Below are 19,356 nucleotides of genomic sequence, written 5' to 3'. Positions count from 1 at the left end.
TATGGACCGGGATGCTACATGTTTAATAGAACTTCCGTATGAGCTTCCATAAAGGCGGAGCCTTTCAGAGGAAACAGCCAATCAGGAACGAGACGATAGAAACGTCGCTAAGCAACGGAAAAAGACATTAATCCTGGAAAACCCGGTCACTAAAAAATTTATGACAAAGATCAACTTTTTAGATGGTTAGAATATCCTATAAAAATAGGATGTTTTCAGATTTATTTTACTTTTATAAGATTTTATGAAAATGTAATAGTAAATTTAAAATAAAAAAAAGAAACCCAATATATTTTGTTTAAAATAGCGACGTAGTATTACAAAACTGGGTCGTACAGGGTTAAATGAGAACGTTGTGTTTAAAGTTGTAGAATGCGGGTGCGTTAGAAAACAACATGAAACTTGCTTTTTCTTTTTTTAAATCAACCCCTTTTTATTCTTGCGAAAGTTTCACATCCACAAATGTAAAGTACTGAAAACTTATTTTGTCTACATTTTGTACTTTGTAAAAAGGAAGTTAAATTGTATCTGGAAACCTAATCTGCCTTGCTCAACCTTAAAGGTGGCAAAAGACAAAAATTGCTCTGAATTTAATCTATTATTCTATTAGATCTGATCTAGACGACTTTTTTTTTTTTCCAGTACGTGTGTTTTTCTGTTTTGACAACCAGCTGGTGACCTCATGGTTTTGAATGTGTCTCTTCCTTTGGATGACTACCTTTTAAAAAAATAATATAAAACACATTTTGTATTAAAAGGTACTAGTAGTGGCGTAAAAAGCACTTTTTCTTATTATAACTTCTAACAACTTCAGGGTCGGCTTTCTGCTTGTGATTCCATTACAGTGATGCAATAGAAATATAATACATCCTTTTGCAACCCTTAACCTTTTATGATGAGGGGCCATGTGTTGGATTTTTTTTTTTAATTCAATGATGAATAGATTTGATGTGATGTACCTTTAACTCCAACAAAAGGCTAACCAACAAAACATAGAATTCATAAATTTTCCTTTAATATTTACATTTGAGAAGTCAAAAAGATAGCAACTGCAGGCAAAAAAGTGTTTAAAAACACAAATACCGCCATCTTTTCCATTGCCAAAGGCCACTGTTAGTCCTACATTAAAGCCTGCTTCCATTTTGCTGCACAAGTAGCATGTAAATCACAAAACCTTTTAATCAGAATTTGTCTTCAAGTCAGCAAATTGAAACAATTGTTCTAATATTATATTCTGTATAGTTGCACGGAATAGACATACAGGTTTGGCTATGAAGACAATCATTTTAAAACTTTTTAAAAATACTTCTTCACTTTTTTTTAAAATTACTTGCAAAATGCTCCTCTGTTTGTCATGGATCAACTAACGCTCAGTTGACATGCATTCCACAAAAAATGTATGTAAAATGCAGATGTGCTATACTTTCTGGTGTGAGAAGCTAAAATTAGAGAGCAATGTATCCTCTGATCGAGTCTGCCTCGATTCTTCTCCGTTTACATTCAAATGTCAATAATCAGTCAAGCCTGCTTTTCTTTTCTCAGTTTTGAATGTCAAATTATCAATTTATGGGGGCTCGTCCGGGATGCCCCCGAGAACATCAATGCATCAAAGATGAACTATATTTTATGGAGAGCATGTTAACTGATTTTTTTGTGACAGTCAACCATGAAAAAACACCTTAGCCTTTTTTTTCCAAGCTTTTTTTTTTTTTTTTTAACAAAAATACAGAAATCATCAAATGTTTAGCTTTAGAAATGCATAAGCAAAAGGTTTTCTAAGAATATTTAAACTAAGGGGCTTTCCAGAAAATGCTAAAGCTATCAGTAATCACCCTCAATAAATACAATCTGCATCTTCATTTATCATGATACAGTAAATAAATATTAAATATCTTGCTCATCAGGGAATTGAAAACTCACTTGAGCCTAAAATAAAATAACTATACAGTTCCTTTAGGATAAAAAAAAGTGTCAGCAGCCATTATTTCAGATGTCTACAAAGGCATCTGAGTTTCACAGTACACATCCTGTCCAGGCTCCTCCTCAAACATCACCTTGGCATCATCAGCATCCAGCTAAAATAAACAAAAAATATGGGATTTATGTATGCAACAGAGCAAATTTTCACAATTAAATAATGAGAAGACTCTTACACATTTCATTTCCAGTTCAGTGAAGAGATGTCCAGTCATGACCATTCTCAGAGGGATGGTGAGGATGAGAACGAAGGGAAGAGCAAGGGATATCGGGCTGGACTTTACGAGCCACAGGATGCCGAGGCAAACCACCTGGATGGCCGTATACAGGTGCATTCGTCCTGTGCTTACCTGTGTCAAACATACACAGATATCAGTCAAGCAAATCGGGTCCTAAATATGATCAATCAATCAATCAAGCCTATCTGTAAAGCATATCTCAACAACTAGGCGGTTCAAAGTGCTTTACATCATAAAAACACAAAAATACAAAGCCATCAACAATTGAAACATTAAATTTTCTAAGTGCCATCATTTCACATCAGTATTTTGAGTAATGTTTCATTTATGGTTCAAAAGCAACTCTAACCAGGTGAGTTTTTAGTCTAGATTTAAAGGAACTCAGTATTTCGGCTGTTTTACGATTATCAGAAAGATTGTTCCAGATTTGTGGTGCATAGAAGCTGAATGCTGCTTCTCCATGTTTGGCTCTGGTCCTGGGGATGCAGAGCAGACCAGACCGAGAAGACCTAAGAGGTCAGGAAGGTTGATACAACAGAAGCAGATCTCTAATGGGTGCTAAGCCATTAGTGATTTATAAACTAACAACAGTATATTAAAGTTTATTCTCTCAGTGTAAGGACATTACAACTGGGGTGATGTGTTCTATCTTCCTTGTTTTAGTCAGAACTTGAGCAGCAGCGTTCTGGATCAGATGCAGTTGTCTGATTTTTTAGGCAGACCTGTGAAGACACCGTTGTAGTGACCAATGCGACTAAAGATAAACACACGGATGAGTTTCTCTAGATCTTGCTTAGACATTAGTCCTCTATTCCTGGAAATGTTCTTCAGGTGATGGAAGGTTGACTTTGTATGAAAAGAAAACTATTGATACAATCGGTGTATATTTACCTACATATTGTATCTAGGTATCTACATGTTTTTGGATACGCTTCTTTCCTGCATTATGCTCTTCAGCTCCGGTGAAAATGAGGGGACTCTTACTCTGGTGGCGTAAGGTTCATCTGGATGGTATTTCTTTGGAATGAGGAGAAGCAGTATGCGATCCCACATCTGGATACCATTCAGTGACGTCACTCCCATGTAGAGGAAGATCCCAAACAAAGCTGACATGGGAATCAACTTTAGGATTGGCTCCATTAGAATTGATAAACCTGGATATATGAGGATATTTTTTTTATAAAGGAATCTCCGTTTCCATAAATCAATACATGAGAAGAAGACAATAAGCAGGACCTACCAACAAGCAGAGCTACCACAATGCCGCTGATTCGCTGCTCCACTACTCTCTCTATCTTGGGTTTTGTTCCTTTGCTCATGACTGTGAGAGCGTTGGCGTGGGTTACAGATCTGACCGTGGCAGCGCTCAGCCAAGGCACACCAAATATGGCGCTGAGTCCTCCCATGCCGACCAAAACCAGCAGGTCAAAGTGGAACCCGGAGCCTTTGGCCATCTTCCGCTCCGGTTTACTGATGATCAGACTGCTCAAAGACAGGAGGGATAAATCAAGGTAAAGAAAGGCCACACTCTCTGGTGCTAAAGATCTAGAGAGAAATTACAAAACGTTTCCACAATTTGACACTTTATAACCATAAGTGTCAATATTTTGTTTGGATTTTAAGTGGCAGAACAACACAAAATAGGTTGGGGTTTATTCAGCTTTTCACAGGTTTTCCTCCAGCCATCCATTGTGGGATGGACTCTGAGAAGCTAAAAGTATTCCTCATAGCATGATGCTAATGCCTCCATGTTCTTCTGCAGTGAAAATGTTCAGCGTAATGGTCAGTGTTAGTTTTTCAAAACACAGCGCTCTGGCAAGTAGGCCAGAAACATCTGTTTTATCTGAATCTATGATAACATCATTTTCTAGATGTTTTCTTTACCCTCTTCATTGTGACTTGTGGCAAATGTAAATAGGAGTACTACTGGATTTTCTTTGGCAGTAGATTTCTTTTCACCAAATTTGTGGATTGCTTGTTTAACAGTTGTCATGTTGTCAGATTCTCCCTGAGCTCCTTCAGAGTTATCTGGTGGTTTAGAGAAAAAGGGGCTGAAAATACTTTTTTATTTGCAATAATAAATATGTAAAAAAGAAAACATTTACCTCTAACTTCTAACTTCTTTGTGTTGGTCTAGCACATAAAATCTGAATAAATTACCTTAAAGTTTGTGGCTGTAGCAAAATGTGGGAAAAGTCAATAGATGTATCTGTTTTTGCAGGACACTGTAACTCACGTAGTGATCTGAGACTCCAAGAAGATGAGAATGAAGACAAGAAGAGCAGGAACGCAGGATGCAAACATCAGCCATACGGGAAAAGATTTGTGCTCCCCAAAGGGATTGATAAGCCAGCCTCTTTTGGCTGGATTAGACACCGTCAGGCCTTTAGGAACAACCAGTTTCTGCACATAAGAAGTAAAATGTTGTCAGTTCAGGACATTAGAGGTTTACTGTCTGTCCAAGTCTGTCTTTTAAACAATATGGAAGCTTTGAAAGAAAAGGCCAACCTGAGTGTAGGTATCTTCAATGTTATAGTCCACAACAACCATGAGGAAAATTGCAATGGGAACTCCAAAGTCGCCAAGCAAGCGCCTGACCTGAAGAAGAGAGGCAAAATCCAAACTAGTTGATTATTAAATCCACTTCCATACTGCAATTAATCAATTTTATTAATTTATCACTAACTCTAAAATACAGTCATAATGTTACAAACAGAAATTTGCAGTAATATGAGAATAAAGTCAGAGTAATGTGGGAATAATGTCAGTATTAGCAAATTAAAGTCATAATGTTTGAAGAAGGAAGTAGTAATTTTATGAGAACTCTAATACAAAAAAAAAAAAAAAATTCAAATGGGGAACTTTTAGCATCTTGTCATGTTATACTTTTCCAGGAAGGAAAGTCCCGTTCTTGAACTGCCGCAGGAAAAAAGCGATGAAGAAGCAGCCAAACATGAGGCACATGGAGAGCAGGGCTGTGTTCGGGTACGGAGGCTTCACAGTGTTCTCAATCACCGTCGTGTTTCCAGTTCTGTTGTCATATGTAGTGATCCACTCCACCCTTGGGTGCCAGGGATTTTCCAATGTTGCATTCACATGATCATAATTCATAATCAGTGGATGTGCCTTGAAGGTCTGAGAAGAAGTTGACAGAGAGTTAACAAAGAGATGTGAGATGATTTATTTGAGGAGAGAGAATATATCTTTAAGGTTTTGTTTACCCTTCCTAGCTTGGAAAAGGTTTCATAAATGAAGATGATGGAGATGAGAATGGAGAAGATTTCCTGGGTGAAGCGTGAGATGTAGCGCACTAGAAAGCTGCCCTCAAAGGCGACAATGATCACCACGATGATGACGAGCCACACCCCGACCCACACCCTCCCAACGATGTACTCGATGTCCTGGGACTTACAGAACTGAACAAAGAAAACTAGGGATGAAGTGAGTCGTGACCATGATCAAATGTTTTTTAAAACCCCACAGTTAAAACTCACAGCAAAGAAGGCCTCTTCAAACACCAAAAGAGGGCCGGAAAAACCGATAACCAGGATGGGCTGAGCTGCGACGAAGCAGAAGATGATACCCTGGATGCTGGTGGAGATGAGGAGCTCCGGCACACCCATCATGTTGTCTACCTTATCAGCTAAAGAGAGAAATGCTTAAAAGTTATTCAGTGATTCTATCTGGAAAATAAAAGCAGATTTCGATTTGGTTACACACCCAGCAGGCCTCCAAAGGTGATGGCAGGAGACAAAGCAGCAAAGTAGATGAAAATAATGGCGGCCAGAGCCTGGGCGTTTAGGGCATCTTTGAGGTCACTCTTGTAGTATTGGTAGCGTCTCTTTACGTCTCGAATCATCCCGCCGAATGGCCGACCGGTGCGTGAAAGGGGATCTTCAACAGAAGCCCCACTCGCTATAGAAACTGCAGAGAAATGCTGCCAAGTTAAAACTGCTCCCAAATTTGTATGTTGGTGAACATATTGGAGGAAATTAAGTAAATTTGAACAAGTTCTGTCTTGTTTTTTTGACTTCATGTGCTGCTTTTTACCCACAGATGCACAGAGTACCCCAAAATTGTACTCAAGTAAAAGAGGCAATAATTTCACATATTTTTACTCAAGTAAAGTTAAAATGTAGCTGTCCAAGAAATTACTCAAGTCAGAGTAAAAAAGCATTTGGCAAAAAGTCTGATCAAGTACTGAGTAACTGATCAAATGATCAATTATTTTATATTTTAAAATTACATAACCAGACGTACCAAAACATAAAGTGAAGTGTTTTAAGAAACAAGATGACAGTAATTCATATAAGTAATAAAAAATAACAAAGTTGGGCAAAAGAAAATGTTTCCAAATCAGTTTCTTTCAATATAAAACTGAATTTTTGGTTAAAATACATTTGTTTTTCAGTCAAGTAAGAGTAGCATTACTTCATGATAAAATTACTCAAGGAAAAGTAAAAAGCACATTTAAAGAAAAAGTTACTCAAGTAGATGTAATTGAGTAAATGTATCTAGTTACTACCCAACTCTGCACATTTAATCTGAATAGTGAGCGTATACTGGGATCAAGAGTGAGAAATTCAGTGTATTTTTGTTTATTTATTAATAGTTAAGGACCAACTGAACGTATGGAAATAATTTTTTTATGAACTATTTATTGATTTAATGCTTCCTAAATGCTCCCACCTGTTCATATAATTTAAAGCAAAATTTACCATCTGTACCATCCTGGTTTATCTGGTTATCTTGTGTATGCTACAGTGTTAAATATGTAGTAATTCAATCCCACAGTGATATTTCCCCTTAGATGTGATGAGAGTATTCACCAATCATTATTTAGCTGCTTGTCAGATTAACTGGTGTTAATGATCAGTGGTTTTGTGTGTGGTTTGGTACAACATTTATTAGCTCCACTGGTTGGAAAAAGTAAAAAAATAAAATAAAATAAAAATACTTAAAATAAATAGCTGCTGTAAGTAAGATTGCGCTCTTTGTGGTTGTTCTCTAAACATTGAATATTTTTCACATCCCTTACCAGCATACCCACTGAGTTTGGTGTCATGGTAAACAGGGATTCTCCATCTTTGTTCCAGTTTCACTTGTCTGAAACTGCTAAGTCATGGCCATAACTGTTTATATGGGCAACTTATGTTTGAGCTATTTTCTTCTGACAAAAAAATCTCCATAAATCTTGTAGATTTATGGCAATCTAAGTGTATGTTAAAATATGATTCAGGTTCATTTTTAAATATGAGTGTGGGATCATGCTCCTGCAAAAGAAAAATCTGGGGTTTTTTGCACATCTTTAATAGAGGTGGTTTTAAAAGTAACTCTCACCTCTGCGAGTTTTGGAATCCCTCCGGAGCGTCAGGTCTTGAGACAGCGGTCTGTCCTTCAAGAGTTTCTTCTGAAAGCTGATGATGGAGCTGAGCATCCCTTCATTCTTGATTTCAGTGGGTGGGATGACAATGCTGCAGTCGATAAAATCCACCAACGCATCCGTTAGCTCTCTGGCCGTCTTTGCTTGAAAGGCCTCCTGGTTAAAAACCTTGGATGGAGAAAGTGGGAAAAAAAATTTTAATTTCTCTCACAAATACTTTGATATAAAATTTGGTATGTTTGACAAATGTCTCACTTTATCAGCCATCAGAGCGGCCATAGCTCGGCCAGTCTCATGGTAGTCCAGGTCAAACTTGCTTGGGCCAATCAGAACAAAGACGAAGCGAACGGGAACCGGGGCCTCCAGAGCTGAGTCGAGGGAAACCGCTTCCTTCAGCCGCACAAAAACAATCGTGGCTTTCTCGAGAAAGTCCAAGGCTCCTGGTCAGAAAGAGACACAGGAAATGTTGTATTTTAACTTGGATAAAATAAAAATGATGGCCGTAAGAAACCAGTTCCATCACTGGAAGAAGGTAAAATAAGAATAAAACCTGGAGCTCACCTACTAGCACCATGGAGGCCTCAACATGATCGCATTCATCTTTCTGACCAAGACAGAAAAAAAACATGACTTAAAAATATATACTTTATCTTTAAGAAGGTTCTCATATGCAGAGGTAAGTAAAGTACCCAAAAATTGTACTCGAGTAAGAGTAGCACTACTTTAACATATTTTTAATCAAGTAAGATAACATAAGATAAATCTTTATTGTCATTGTCACAAGGACAACGAAATTCAAAAGGCATCACCAGTCAGTGCATATGCTTAAAAACAAAAAATAACTGTCTCACAATTCACACACAATGTAAGAATTAACAAATAACTGGTAAAAAAAAACCAACAACAAACAAACAAAAAAACTAATAAATAAGAACAGCCACATTCTCACATACATCATTCATGATGATTAATAGTTGTTTTCGATTGCATTTAGTTTTGTTGTTGCTATCGGGTAAAAACTGTCTCTGAGACGTAAAAAGTAGCCGTTCAAGAAATTACTCAAGTAAGAGTAAGAAAGTCTTTGGTAAAAGATCTGCTGTTTTTGTTTCATATAGAAAGAAACTGATTTGGAAAAAGTTTCTTTTAAAAAAATGTTATGTCAGACTGACCGAAACATAAAGTTAAGTGGAAATTTGGTATTTTAAGGACTAAAATGATGATCATTAATATTAGTAAGAAAAAATTTAATCAGAAAAAAGAAAATTTTCCAAATCAGTTTTCTGGGTTTGGTGAATTTTTGGTTGAAAAGTGTCTGAAAATTCAGAAATTTTACTCAAGTAAGAGTAGAAATACTTCATAATAAAACTACTCAAGTAAAAGTAAGAAGTACAGCGTAGTAAAAGTAAAACACATTACATAATAAAATGTAATTGAGTAAATGTAACTAGTTACAACCCAACTCTGCGTACATGTTGCTGTATGCCAGCGCTTCTCAGTTCCAGTCCTCAGGCCCCCCTGCTCTCCATGTTTTAGATGTACCTCTATTCCAGAACAGCTGATTCAAATGATTGCATGACCATCAAGTGCTGCAGAAGCCTGTTAATCACCAAAATATTAAATCCAGGTGTGTGGCAGAAGGGAAACACCTAAAACATGTAGGACATGGGGGGCGTGAGGAACGGAATTGAGAATCACTGCTGTATGCTCTGCAGCAGTAAAACCAAAGTCATCTCATGCCAAATGCTTTCCTCTTTGAAAAATTGAAAGAAATAATATCAAAGGCAGCCTCATTGTTTTATCAGAAGGAAAGTTTGGTTCCAGTGGGGAACTTACTCTTTCCCTGACAGAAAACCTGTGCAGCTCCGTCCCGTCAGTCAGCTTTTGGCCCTCTGGGTCGGCGGATTCACTGCAGGCAGAAACGTCACAAGCTTAAAGCTTTTTCTTCACATATATAATGCACAAAAGTTAGTCAATTAAATCTTCTCATTTAAATAATAATTTAAAAAATCTGAGTACCTTGATGTATCAAAGAGACTTACAGATATTTTATCTAATCAGCAAATGCAGAAAAAACCAAACAATTGTTTAATAAATAAATAATTAAATCCATTCAACAAGAGGCCAACAATCTTTTAAATACAAATAGCTATGAAATAAATTGTATCCAAAGGCCCCAAATAATAAATATAAATATTTACTAAATTAAAAGTTTTATTTTGAAAGCTATCGCTGCTTAGAAACCTTAAATGTTATCTTTTTGATGAAACAAATTCTCTTGTCTTGTCTTTAACACTCTGATCATTTTTGTATTTTCATGACCGTTCCGTCACAAAACTACGCCCCAAAATAACATATTGATTTAAAAATAAATAAAATCATATTTTGAAAATGGTTTTATGCTTTTGCTTCAAATTGGAGTAATACCTAACATGATAACATGCCTTCTCGTCCAACATCAGTGTCTGACCTCACAAATGCTCTTCAGGAACAACATTCAAAAATTTCATAAAGCACACTCTGAAACATCATGGTTGAAGCTGTCACAACTCCAAAGGAAGGGCAAATAAGAGACCAAATCTTTTGCAATGTATTGTAAATTAAAAAAAATAAAATAAAATAATAATAATAATGTTTTGTTTTTTTCTTAATTCTGCTTTTAACATGTAAGGTAACTATTGTCCAGATTGGTTGCCTTGCAGGCAGATTGTTTGGTGGTCATTGATGGGTTCCCTTAATCACAGGTTTGGGCATTACAGCAGCAACTTTCTCTAACTAAAGCAGTTAAACCCAAACCTCCTGAGTGGAGCTTTAGTTAATTGCCTCAGCTGAAAGCCTACGTGTAGGTCATCATGTTTGAGTCACTGATGGGTGGCGTCTCAAAGGGTACCTGCGATTTTGAAGCAGAGAGTTGAGCACACCTTCGCGGTCTCCAGATCTAATCTCTTTCTTGCTAACCATCTCGCCAACCATCTTCTCAGCGATGGCAGCCAAAGTTTTCTCCTCGCAGTCGAAGATTGTCACAACTTGAGAGGAGAAATATTAGTGGACATTTTAATAACACGAGGAAAATAATCTGCCTTCGCAACATTTTGCGAAAGCAGCATTCAAAATTCTATTATATTTACTGTACTTTTGAGGAAAAATGTGTGCAGTGTTGCTGAGCTTCTGAATTTGATGTACACTGCAAAAATAGCAAATATTTTGGTCTAATTTTTAGTGCAAAATAAGAAATAAGAAAAAAAAAAATTCACTTACAAGATATTTTCCATAATAACTTTCAGAAAACTGCAAAACAGCTGAAACTCTGAGTTCCTTAAAGTCTAAACCCAAGTAAAAACCCAGCTGTTAAGAATTACTTTTGAAACATAATCAGTAAAACATTCATCATAAATCTGATATGTAATAATGGCAAAATGTAGTGTTTCATTGTTGACTGTGTGTTCTGCCAGTGGAGCTAATATTTTTTCATCAATGTTAAAGATTATCGACATAAAACGGGCTCTTATTTCTTGCTGAGAAGTTACATGTAAGTTTTGTCTTATTTCAAACATATTAAGATATTTTCACTAGAAACCAGACCAAAAATACTTGGTGAGATTTTGTGTGTTTGCAGTGGGTTATGAATCAATATTTAAACCTCTAAGGTTCAGTGGGACACACAAACACATTAAATATTCCCAAAGAGACATGTTTTTAGAAATGTTTGCCACTGACCGGTGTTCATCGTGCGCCGCAGCTGGATGAGGCTCTTGAAGGTGAGGTAGGAGATTTGGGTGGATGCCCACACCCCAGCGTGCGGGTCCAAGCTCTCCTCGTAGCCCGCCCATCGGCCCGTCTCCTGCCAGTAGCCCTGCTGCTCCTGCTCCTTCATCTCCGCCTTCTGCTTCACACACCTGTGAGCGGACAGAGGCACGCAGAGGTGAGGACATGATGGAGCTGCTGGTTAAACGAAGAGCTGCACAGGGCTGGTGGGTGAGCTGGAGCTGCGCCGCCTACAAGCACAGCCTGAGCATGTGGTTTGCAGCTGAGGTTTCTGTGACCACTTCATGTACGTGGGCCGTCGGTCAGATAAATGACGAACAAGACAGTGGCTTGTTTGTAATAAGTGGAGAGCGCAACCAGAAAGAGCTGCTTCCTCTTAGCCTGATTTTGTTGTAAACTCTGGTTAAAACAAGAGAATTATTGGAAAACTAACTCTGATTTTTCTTCATACAGTTAAAACATGAAGGTAGTTCTTCTGTAATTACTCAGCTGATTCTTTTTCCTGTATTTTTTGTTGTTGTTTTAGGTTTTATTACCTAATTTTGGGCGGTTGGATGACAGGAGAAGCATCAGTAACATTTAAATTACTGAACTTTTGGTCTAGTTTTAGTGCAAATATCTTAGTATACTTGAAATAAGACTAAATTAATTTACAATTAATGTTTCAGCAAGATATAGTAGCTTGTTTTAAGTAAATAATTCCTTAATAAAAAAAGTAATTCATTATTTCACCTATAGCACTTTTTCCAACAGTATTTAGCAATTATTGAGTGAAAACAAGCTCATATATCTTGCTGTAAAGTTACTTATAAGTTAACTTTGTTTTATTTCAAGTGTACTACGATATTTGGATTGAAACTAGATCAACACTACTTGGAAAGATTTTGTTTTTGCAGTGTGCCGTACATTTTTGTGCAGCCTTCTTTACTCTGAACACGTAATTCAAATCCAGTTCAAATGTCTTCAGTTGTTCTCTGAACAGTGAAATTGAAACCGAAGAGGATTAGAATCACTGGGGGGAAAAAAACATCTGAATTCTTAGAAAAAAGTTGGAATTATGAGATTGACTTCAGATTTTTTAAGTATAGCTACTCTGGGAAGGCATCTGTGGTTTGTTAATTAAGTTAAGTGAATGAAGAATGAAGCATGGGGATGGCAGCATAATGCTGCGAGGATGTTTTTCTTTAACAGAGATGTGGAAACAGGTCAGAAGTCGTGATAAAAAGCCTCATGCGCCACCATGTCTGGGTCTATTATACAAAATCCCAACCAAATACAACCAAGTTTGTGATAAAACAATGGAAACACTCAATGGGGCATGAATACCATTGCAATGCCAATATGCTTGATAGAGGGCAACTAAACTTTCTGCCGTGGTTCAGTTGACTTCTTTTCAAGCACGTCGGATTACCGCGACCTGGATCACTGGAAGACTTCAGAGACCACAGGATCAGATAAAAATCACCTTCATGCTTTACTGCAAGACCCAAACACACAAGATATAATGGGTGTTGTTTTCCCCCACAGCGGCAACAGGTACAACACCAAGTTAGGTCAGTCATCTCCGACAAACTGGACATGGATCAAGAGGAATTGGGAAGGTGACGCTTTGTGTCTAAAGTAAACATGGTGGCTATCCTGTTTCAGGAGGAAACTGGCTGCAGGGTCTGCTTCGTCGCTGGTTTCTGTCAGCGGAGTGATCGACGGATCACCCTGGACACCTTCCACCGACTTGTTTGCACTGTCAATACGTCTTGAGTGGTTTGGTATGTGCCGTGTACCTGGCAGTCTTTCACTGGGATTTTCGTTGGAGGTTGTCTTCCTTTCTGCTGAAAGAAACAGTATTGAGCAAAATAGAGATAATTTTAAAAAATGAACATATGAATATATTCACGAGTTTGAGAGGGAGTTTATCCAGAGTGTAGCGGTTGACCTCTAATCCCAAAAGGTGGGTAAAGAACCCAAAACTTACACTCAAGTAAGAATAGCACTACTTCATCATATTTTTACTCAAGTAAACCAGAGTTATATCTACTCAATTACATTTACTTGAGTAACTTGTTGGATATAAGGTACTTTTAGGAGTCTTTTTACTACGCTGTACTTTTGAGTAATTGTATTATAAAGTATTTCTACTGTTACTTGTGTAAAATATTTGGATTTTCTACCCAGTGAATGAAAAATAAACATGTTTTAACCAAAACTTCACCAGACACAGACACACATCTGCAGTTTTTGTTAAAGTTTCTGAATTTTTTATTGAAAGAAACTAATTAGAAAAATTTTATTTTACCTGATTTTGTTATTTTTTGTTACTTATATAAATTGTTGTCATTTTCATCCTTAAAATACCAATATTTCCACTTAATTTTTAATTTTGTTCCATCTGATTATGTAATTTATAAATATTAAATGATTAATAATTTGATCAGTTACTCAGTACATGAGTACACTTTTTACCAAATATTTTTTTCACTTTTTCTTGAGTAAAAATATGCTGAAGTAGTGATACTCTTACTCGAGTACTTTTTTTTTTTTTACCTACATCTAAGTTAATTTTAAAAGTATCCATCCAAGAAATTACACAAGTAAGAGTAAAAAAGCATTTGGTAAAAAGTACTGAGTAACTGATCAAATTATCAAATATTTTATATTTAAAAACTACATAATCAGATGGACCAAAATATACAGTTAAGTGGTAATTTTGGTATTTTAAGGACGAAAATGACAATAACTCATATTAACAACAAAAAAAGAAAATCAAAAAATCTGTTAAAAAAATTAGTTTTTTTTCAATAAACTTTTTAACAAATACTGCAGCTGTGTGCCTCTGTCTGGTGGCTTTTTGGCTAAAACATGTTTGTTTTTCTTCCAGTGGGTAGAAAATCCAGAAATGTTACTACAACTTAAAGTAGAGATAATAAACAAAATTATAATAAAATTACTCAAGTGAAAGTAACTAGAACAGCGTGGTGAAAATACTTCTAAAAGGTTTTTTTTCTAAAAGTTACTCAAGTAAATGTAACTGGAGATATCAAGTTTTAAGACTTGGACTTGTTCAGGTTTGCTCTGGGATGGGCAGAGTTGGGTAGTAACTATTAAAAACATTTTATAACATGAAAAAATGAAACACATTTTGTTCGTTTGTGCCTTTTTTCCATTGCAGTTGGATCAAATCTCTGTTGTGTTTACATAGTTTCTATTTTATCTGAGATCAAACCTGAAGTTTTATGTAACGACAAAAAGATTTATTTCCAAAACAGGGTTGTTCAAAGAGCAGTTGATTCAGAAGATTAAACTGGGATGATGCTGCTCAGCCGGGAGTCTGGGGTGTGTACCGGGCAACGCTGCATATTGAGGACCTTTTGCATAATTTCTTACTCTCTAAAGACAGATAGGGTTCATATTGCCGACAGTATCCTACAACCTTTAGATGTTTCTTTGGTTTAACAAAGCTGAAACAAATTTCTAAGGACCTAATTTTATGAATCAGGTGTGCTGAAGTAGAGACACATCTAAAAGTTGCGAGACATTGTCCTTAGAGGACTGGAGTTTGAGTGGATCATTATTGTTTAAGCTACCATGTGTTTGGTTTAGATGCTTTAGGTAAAGTTTAAAGCTGGAATAAGTTCAAGGTTGGACACAATTTAATAGAAGTCAATGCAAGCCCCTAATGTGGTACATGTGTGGACTCATTTACGACACCGACTTTGGACTTTTTCTATAATAATCACTCAGCTTTTGAAGACCAGTAGTAAAACCAAATCTTGTTCCTACTGCTGCAAACCCCAACGTTTAGAGTTAGGTGCAATTAGAATTGCTAAGTCCATAAAAAGTTGGACTGTGTTAAGAAAGAAGAGCTTGTGATTTTGTTTGTTTATATATGATGATGGAGTCCATTATTCATTTACTACTTGTTAACTACTTGTTAGTTTCAGGGTTAAACTGTGAATTAGTTAGGTTTAAGTTAAGGTTCAGATTGAAGATTTTAAATGACCTAACATTAAATTTTTGGCAGATGGGGACATACAAATCTAATCTTGAATAATATGCATAAATATCCATAGTAAATATGCATTTTAATGTGTGTTTGTTTTGTTTTACCCGTACAGATTGAAATTTTTCTTAAAAAAGCCAAAATTGGGGACACATTTCTATTCATAAACTTGAGGAGTGAACTTGAAATTAGTGTTCAGGACTCAACTTTTTAGCTTCCAGCCAAAATAATAGGGAGGTTCAACTATCATGTCAATAAAATATTAATTAAATGTTGAATAACAGGAAAAGAAGCTGTAATATCTAAATTATTGCTCATATCTATTTTATGTTGGATAGTTTTTTTTAATGATAAAATTTTAGCAAGCCCATACAAATAAAAAGTATAATAGAAACTTAATTAAATAGAAAAGGACACAATATTTTGAAAATTGCATAACGACTAGATTCTATTCTGTAGCAAGAATATTCTATTTTATAGAATAGAATAGACATTACCTTTCTTTTGGATTTGAGCATCAACAGTTTCCAAGTATTTATTTGTATTTTTCATTTCTATTTGTCGCCACAATTTTTCAGTAAACAGTAAAAGTAACAGCTGTTGCATCCATCATATTTTCCTAACAATTTAATTTAAAAAAATAAACCAAATTATGAAGAAATTCTTCACTGAACTGTGGAAAGCACCCAACGCAACAATGACTCTCAGAAAATAACACGAAGCGCGCATTTTCCAGGAAGTGTTCTGCTCCCATATTTTTCGCCCTGCAAAGTTACAGCTTTACTTGCATTCAAAACTTCATCATAAAAAAAACGTGACACCTACCTTCTGCGGGCAAAGTGCTGCCATGTAAGTGTCCAGGATGGCAAAGAAAAGTGACTTTATAAACACTCCCTCTTTCAAAGCCTCTCTCTCTGCATATGTAAATGCATGTTATATTATGATGGGTGGGACTAAAACATGTATGCACAGACGTGAACATGGAGACTGTAATTCTTTGGGACATCCTTCTACAGCGCAATGTGTTCTGCACTAACCCATAATATTGATGGTGCATACACTGACTTGGCATGCAAGCAAACCAGCCACACTGTGTCATTATACAGCCAGCAGCTTATCAAATTTTTGTTCGTGTTTATTTGACAACAAAGTCTTTGATTACGCTGCCAGGTTTGCCCTCTAACCTTTGCCGTCTTCTTTTTCTCTAAACTGTTCAACCCTTGATGTCTACTTTGGGATGTGCGCTTACGAAATATAACAAAGTTAGGAAGATGGGAAGATATAATACTGAACAAAATGATATTGGAGCAACGTTTCACAAACTTTAGCAAACACTCAAGGACCATCGAACTTTAAATTACCCCACAATGACACACACAAAAATATGAATCTCTTACCTCACTTATTGTCATGAACCATTCATTTTGAGTTATTTACATATTGTATTGGATTATTTTTGAATCCGATACATCGTATATGATCCGATCATATACAGATCATCGTATTAGATCAGATATATGATCAGATATATGATCCGTATCCGGATCATATACAAATATATGATCCGGATACGGATATATATCCGTATCTGATTGTCGCATTCATCAGGTGTGACAATCAGATCGCACCTGATGAATGCGACCTGATTGTCGCATTCATCAAGTCAGATGAATGCGACAATGAAGGACGCATTCATCTGACCTGATTGTCACTGATACTCGACAAACAACACTATTCTGCGCCCTTATACGCGCAAGCGAGAAGAAAAACAACAACCATGGCGGACGATAACGAGGATTTAGCTGTTAATATGCTGCTCTGGTCGGACAACAAACTTCAAAATCGTAAGCTATGCTCCACCCTTAGCATCCACATTTACCTCCGCAAACACTGAGCACTACTTTTTTATGGCTGTTGTCAAAACTGAGCATGGCTCTCTGATGTTATTGCGCCCTCTACTGAGCATGCAGGACACTTTCAGGTCGTTTACAGTTCACACTGGAGATCGCATTTAGAAATACTGTAGGTATAGAGGTATGTTTGGAAATGTGAACGACCACGGCAAGAAAAAACCAATTTTATTTGACAAAAAATCAGAATTACGTCAGTTCAGCTCTGCACATCCAAATTCATGAATAGTCCCTTCCTTCTTTCTCTTCCTCTTTTTTTCTAATTTTTACTTCCTAACAACATTGCTTTATCTTAAATACTCATATTTACTGGTTATTTTTTTTTATACAAGCATAGCTTTAGAGAATACCAGAAATATGAAAGAAATAAAGCATAGATGTGCATTCCTTTAGCTAACATAAAATTTAAAATTGGCATTTTATCTATTTCTGTTTATTTATTTATTATTATTATTTATATCTGTGTCCATTACATTTGAAATAAACTCAAATAAGTATCACTGTAATGCTCCACTTGTGAAAGTAAATCTGTTGGTTCTCATCTTGACAGTCAGAAATCAACTCCGATTATATATTTTGATCTTTCTGTTAGTCACACAGTTTTCAGTCACCTGTGAAACACAACGCCGTTGCCCTTGGCAATGGAGCGTGATCTCATTACGCTTGTTTATGTTTGTTGCGTTTTTCCTCTCTGTGCCTGAGGTGTTGCCCTCTTAAGTCTTTTATAAATTGTTTAATTCTTTATAAACCATGTTTAATTCTTGATTGACTGTCTTGCAGTAATTTATAATAGCCACTCCCTTCTACTGTAAACAAAAATGCGTGCTGCGCTTTGTGTGCTCCTTCAAAGTGCCAAGCGACAGGTCAGTGGCCACTGTGTCCCAAATCCTGGCCTGCATCTCCTGTTGAATCACAGGAAATTGCTTGTAGCACATAGCAGCATGTCATCCACCCCTGCAGACCGTCAACAAATATTAAATCTAGACAGGAGACATTGTTTCACTGTGGCCTTTTATTTTTATTTTTACAGTGTTTGCATAAAAACTGATTTAATAAACTGTTTTCAAGGAATTGTTACAGTCTTATCTGTTGGACAATTTACCCGAAATGTACAAATTATTGTTTTCAGAAGTTGTATTGTGTAAAGTAGTATTTTAAGAACTGGACTTTTCTTGACCAGTTATTAGTCAGAAATGTTTTTTAAAAACACGTAACAGTCAATTTGAGGTTACTGCAGATGCTTATGTAAGCAGATCATTATTTCAAAATAAATGATGGTTAAAATTTTATCCAAACTACAGGAACTCCTGGAGCTCTATGCTTTTAGATCTAACGACAGCATTTAATACTGTTGACAAAGCAACAAAATCACATTTTACCAAGTAATTTTGATCTAGTTTCTAGTGCACTTGAAATAAGACAAAATTAACTTGAAATTAACTTCTTAGCCAGATATAGGAGCTTGTTTTAAGTCAAACATACTATTTCCACTGGTAAATCATTTCAGTTCTAACTATTTTATCATCAATATTAAGGAATTATTAACTTAAAACAAGCTCCTATATTTTAAGTTAAAGTTAATTTCAAGTCAGTTTTGTCTTATTTCAAGTGTACTAAAATATTTGCAACAGAAATGGGCCAAAAATGCTCTTTTGTTGTGATTTTGTGTTTTTGCAGTGAAAAGCATTTATATCACTCGTCTGCTGCTTTGGGTTGGAATCAAAAGTCTAACGCTGGATTAGCTACTTCCATACCTTAGTGAGAAATATTTCTGTATCAAATTTAAACATGTTCTGTCCACTCCAGAGCTTCTTTTTCCTCAGTTTTTTTCTTAAAAGTTGATTCTTGGCGCTCTGCGTTTTTTAACTATGTGGGTTTATTCTGTGAAAACGCTGCATCTCCTTCCTCTGGGGGGATGCTACCGTTATGAGGGTAATAAAAGTTGCTAATTTACGATTTAGTAAACAGCTGAGCTTATTTAGCAGAAACTTTCTTTTATTTAAAGTAGACAGAAGGAGGAGAAAGAAGGAGGAGAAAGAAGGAGGAGAAAGAAGGAGGAGAAAGCCATGAGTCAGTTATTTTAAGGCA

General features: G+C 36.2%; 1 protein-coding gene across 1 annotated transcript; it reads right to left on the bottom strand.

Moving 5' to 3' along the window:
- Positions 1 to 774: 774 nt before the first annotated feature.
- slc4a1b (solute carrier family 4 member 1b (Diego blood group)) lies at positions 775 to 16,236 on the bottom strand. The gene is made up of 18 exons (XM_032573535.1): positions 16,184 to 16,236; positions 13,143 to 13,187; positions 11,314 to 11,492; positions 10,487 to 10,622; positions 9,433 to 9,505; positions 8,161 to 8,203; positions 7,855 to 8,039; positions 7,557 to 7,767; positions 5,937 to 6,140; positions 5,711 to 5,859; positions 5,438 to 5,632; positions 5,103 to 5,351; positions 4,725 to 4,814; positions 4,453 to 4,619; positions 3,457 to 3,698; positions 3,201 to 3,370; positions 2,154 to 2,327; positions 775 to 2,075 (listed from the first exon to the last, which is right to left on the bottom strand). The coding sequence occupies exons 3-18, from the start codon at positions 11,468 to 11,470 to the stop codon at positions 1,995 to 1,997; spliced, it is 2,526 nt and encodes an 841-aa protein (XP_032429426.1). The 5' UTR covers positions 11,471 to 11,492; positions 13,143 to 13,187; positions 16,184 to 16,236; the 3' UTR covers positions 775 to 1,994.
- Between the last annotated feature and the right edge of the window lie 3,120 nt (positions 16,237 to 19,356).

Source organism: Xiphophorus hellerii, chromosome 10 (genome assembly GCF_003331165.1).
Source record: "Xiphophorus hellerii strain 12219 chromosome 10, Xiphophorus_hellerii-4.1, whole genome shotgun sequence".
Lineage (NCBI taxonomy): Eukaryota > Metazoa > Chordata > Actinopteri > Cyprinodontiformes > Poeciliidae > Xiphophorus > Xiphophorus hellerii.
This window is presented reverse-complemented; position numbering and strand designations above follow the sequence as displayed.

Excerpts from the sequence above, each read along its gene's own strand:
- slc4a1b (XM_032573535.1), bottom strand. The coding sequence starts at position 11,470 with ATGAAGGAGCAGGAGCAGCAGGGCTACTGGCAGGAGACGGGCCGATGG. Across the intron at positions 9,506-10,486 it reads TCTCTGCTTCAAAATCGCAG|TGAATCCGCCGACCCAGAGG; the intron begins GTACCCTTTGAG and ends TTCTGCCTGCAG. Across the intron at positions 7,768-7,854 it reads CCGCTCTGATGGCTGATAAA|GTTTTTAACCAGGAGGCCTT; the intron begins GTGAGACATTTG and ends TCTCCATCCAAG.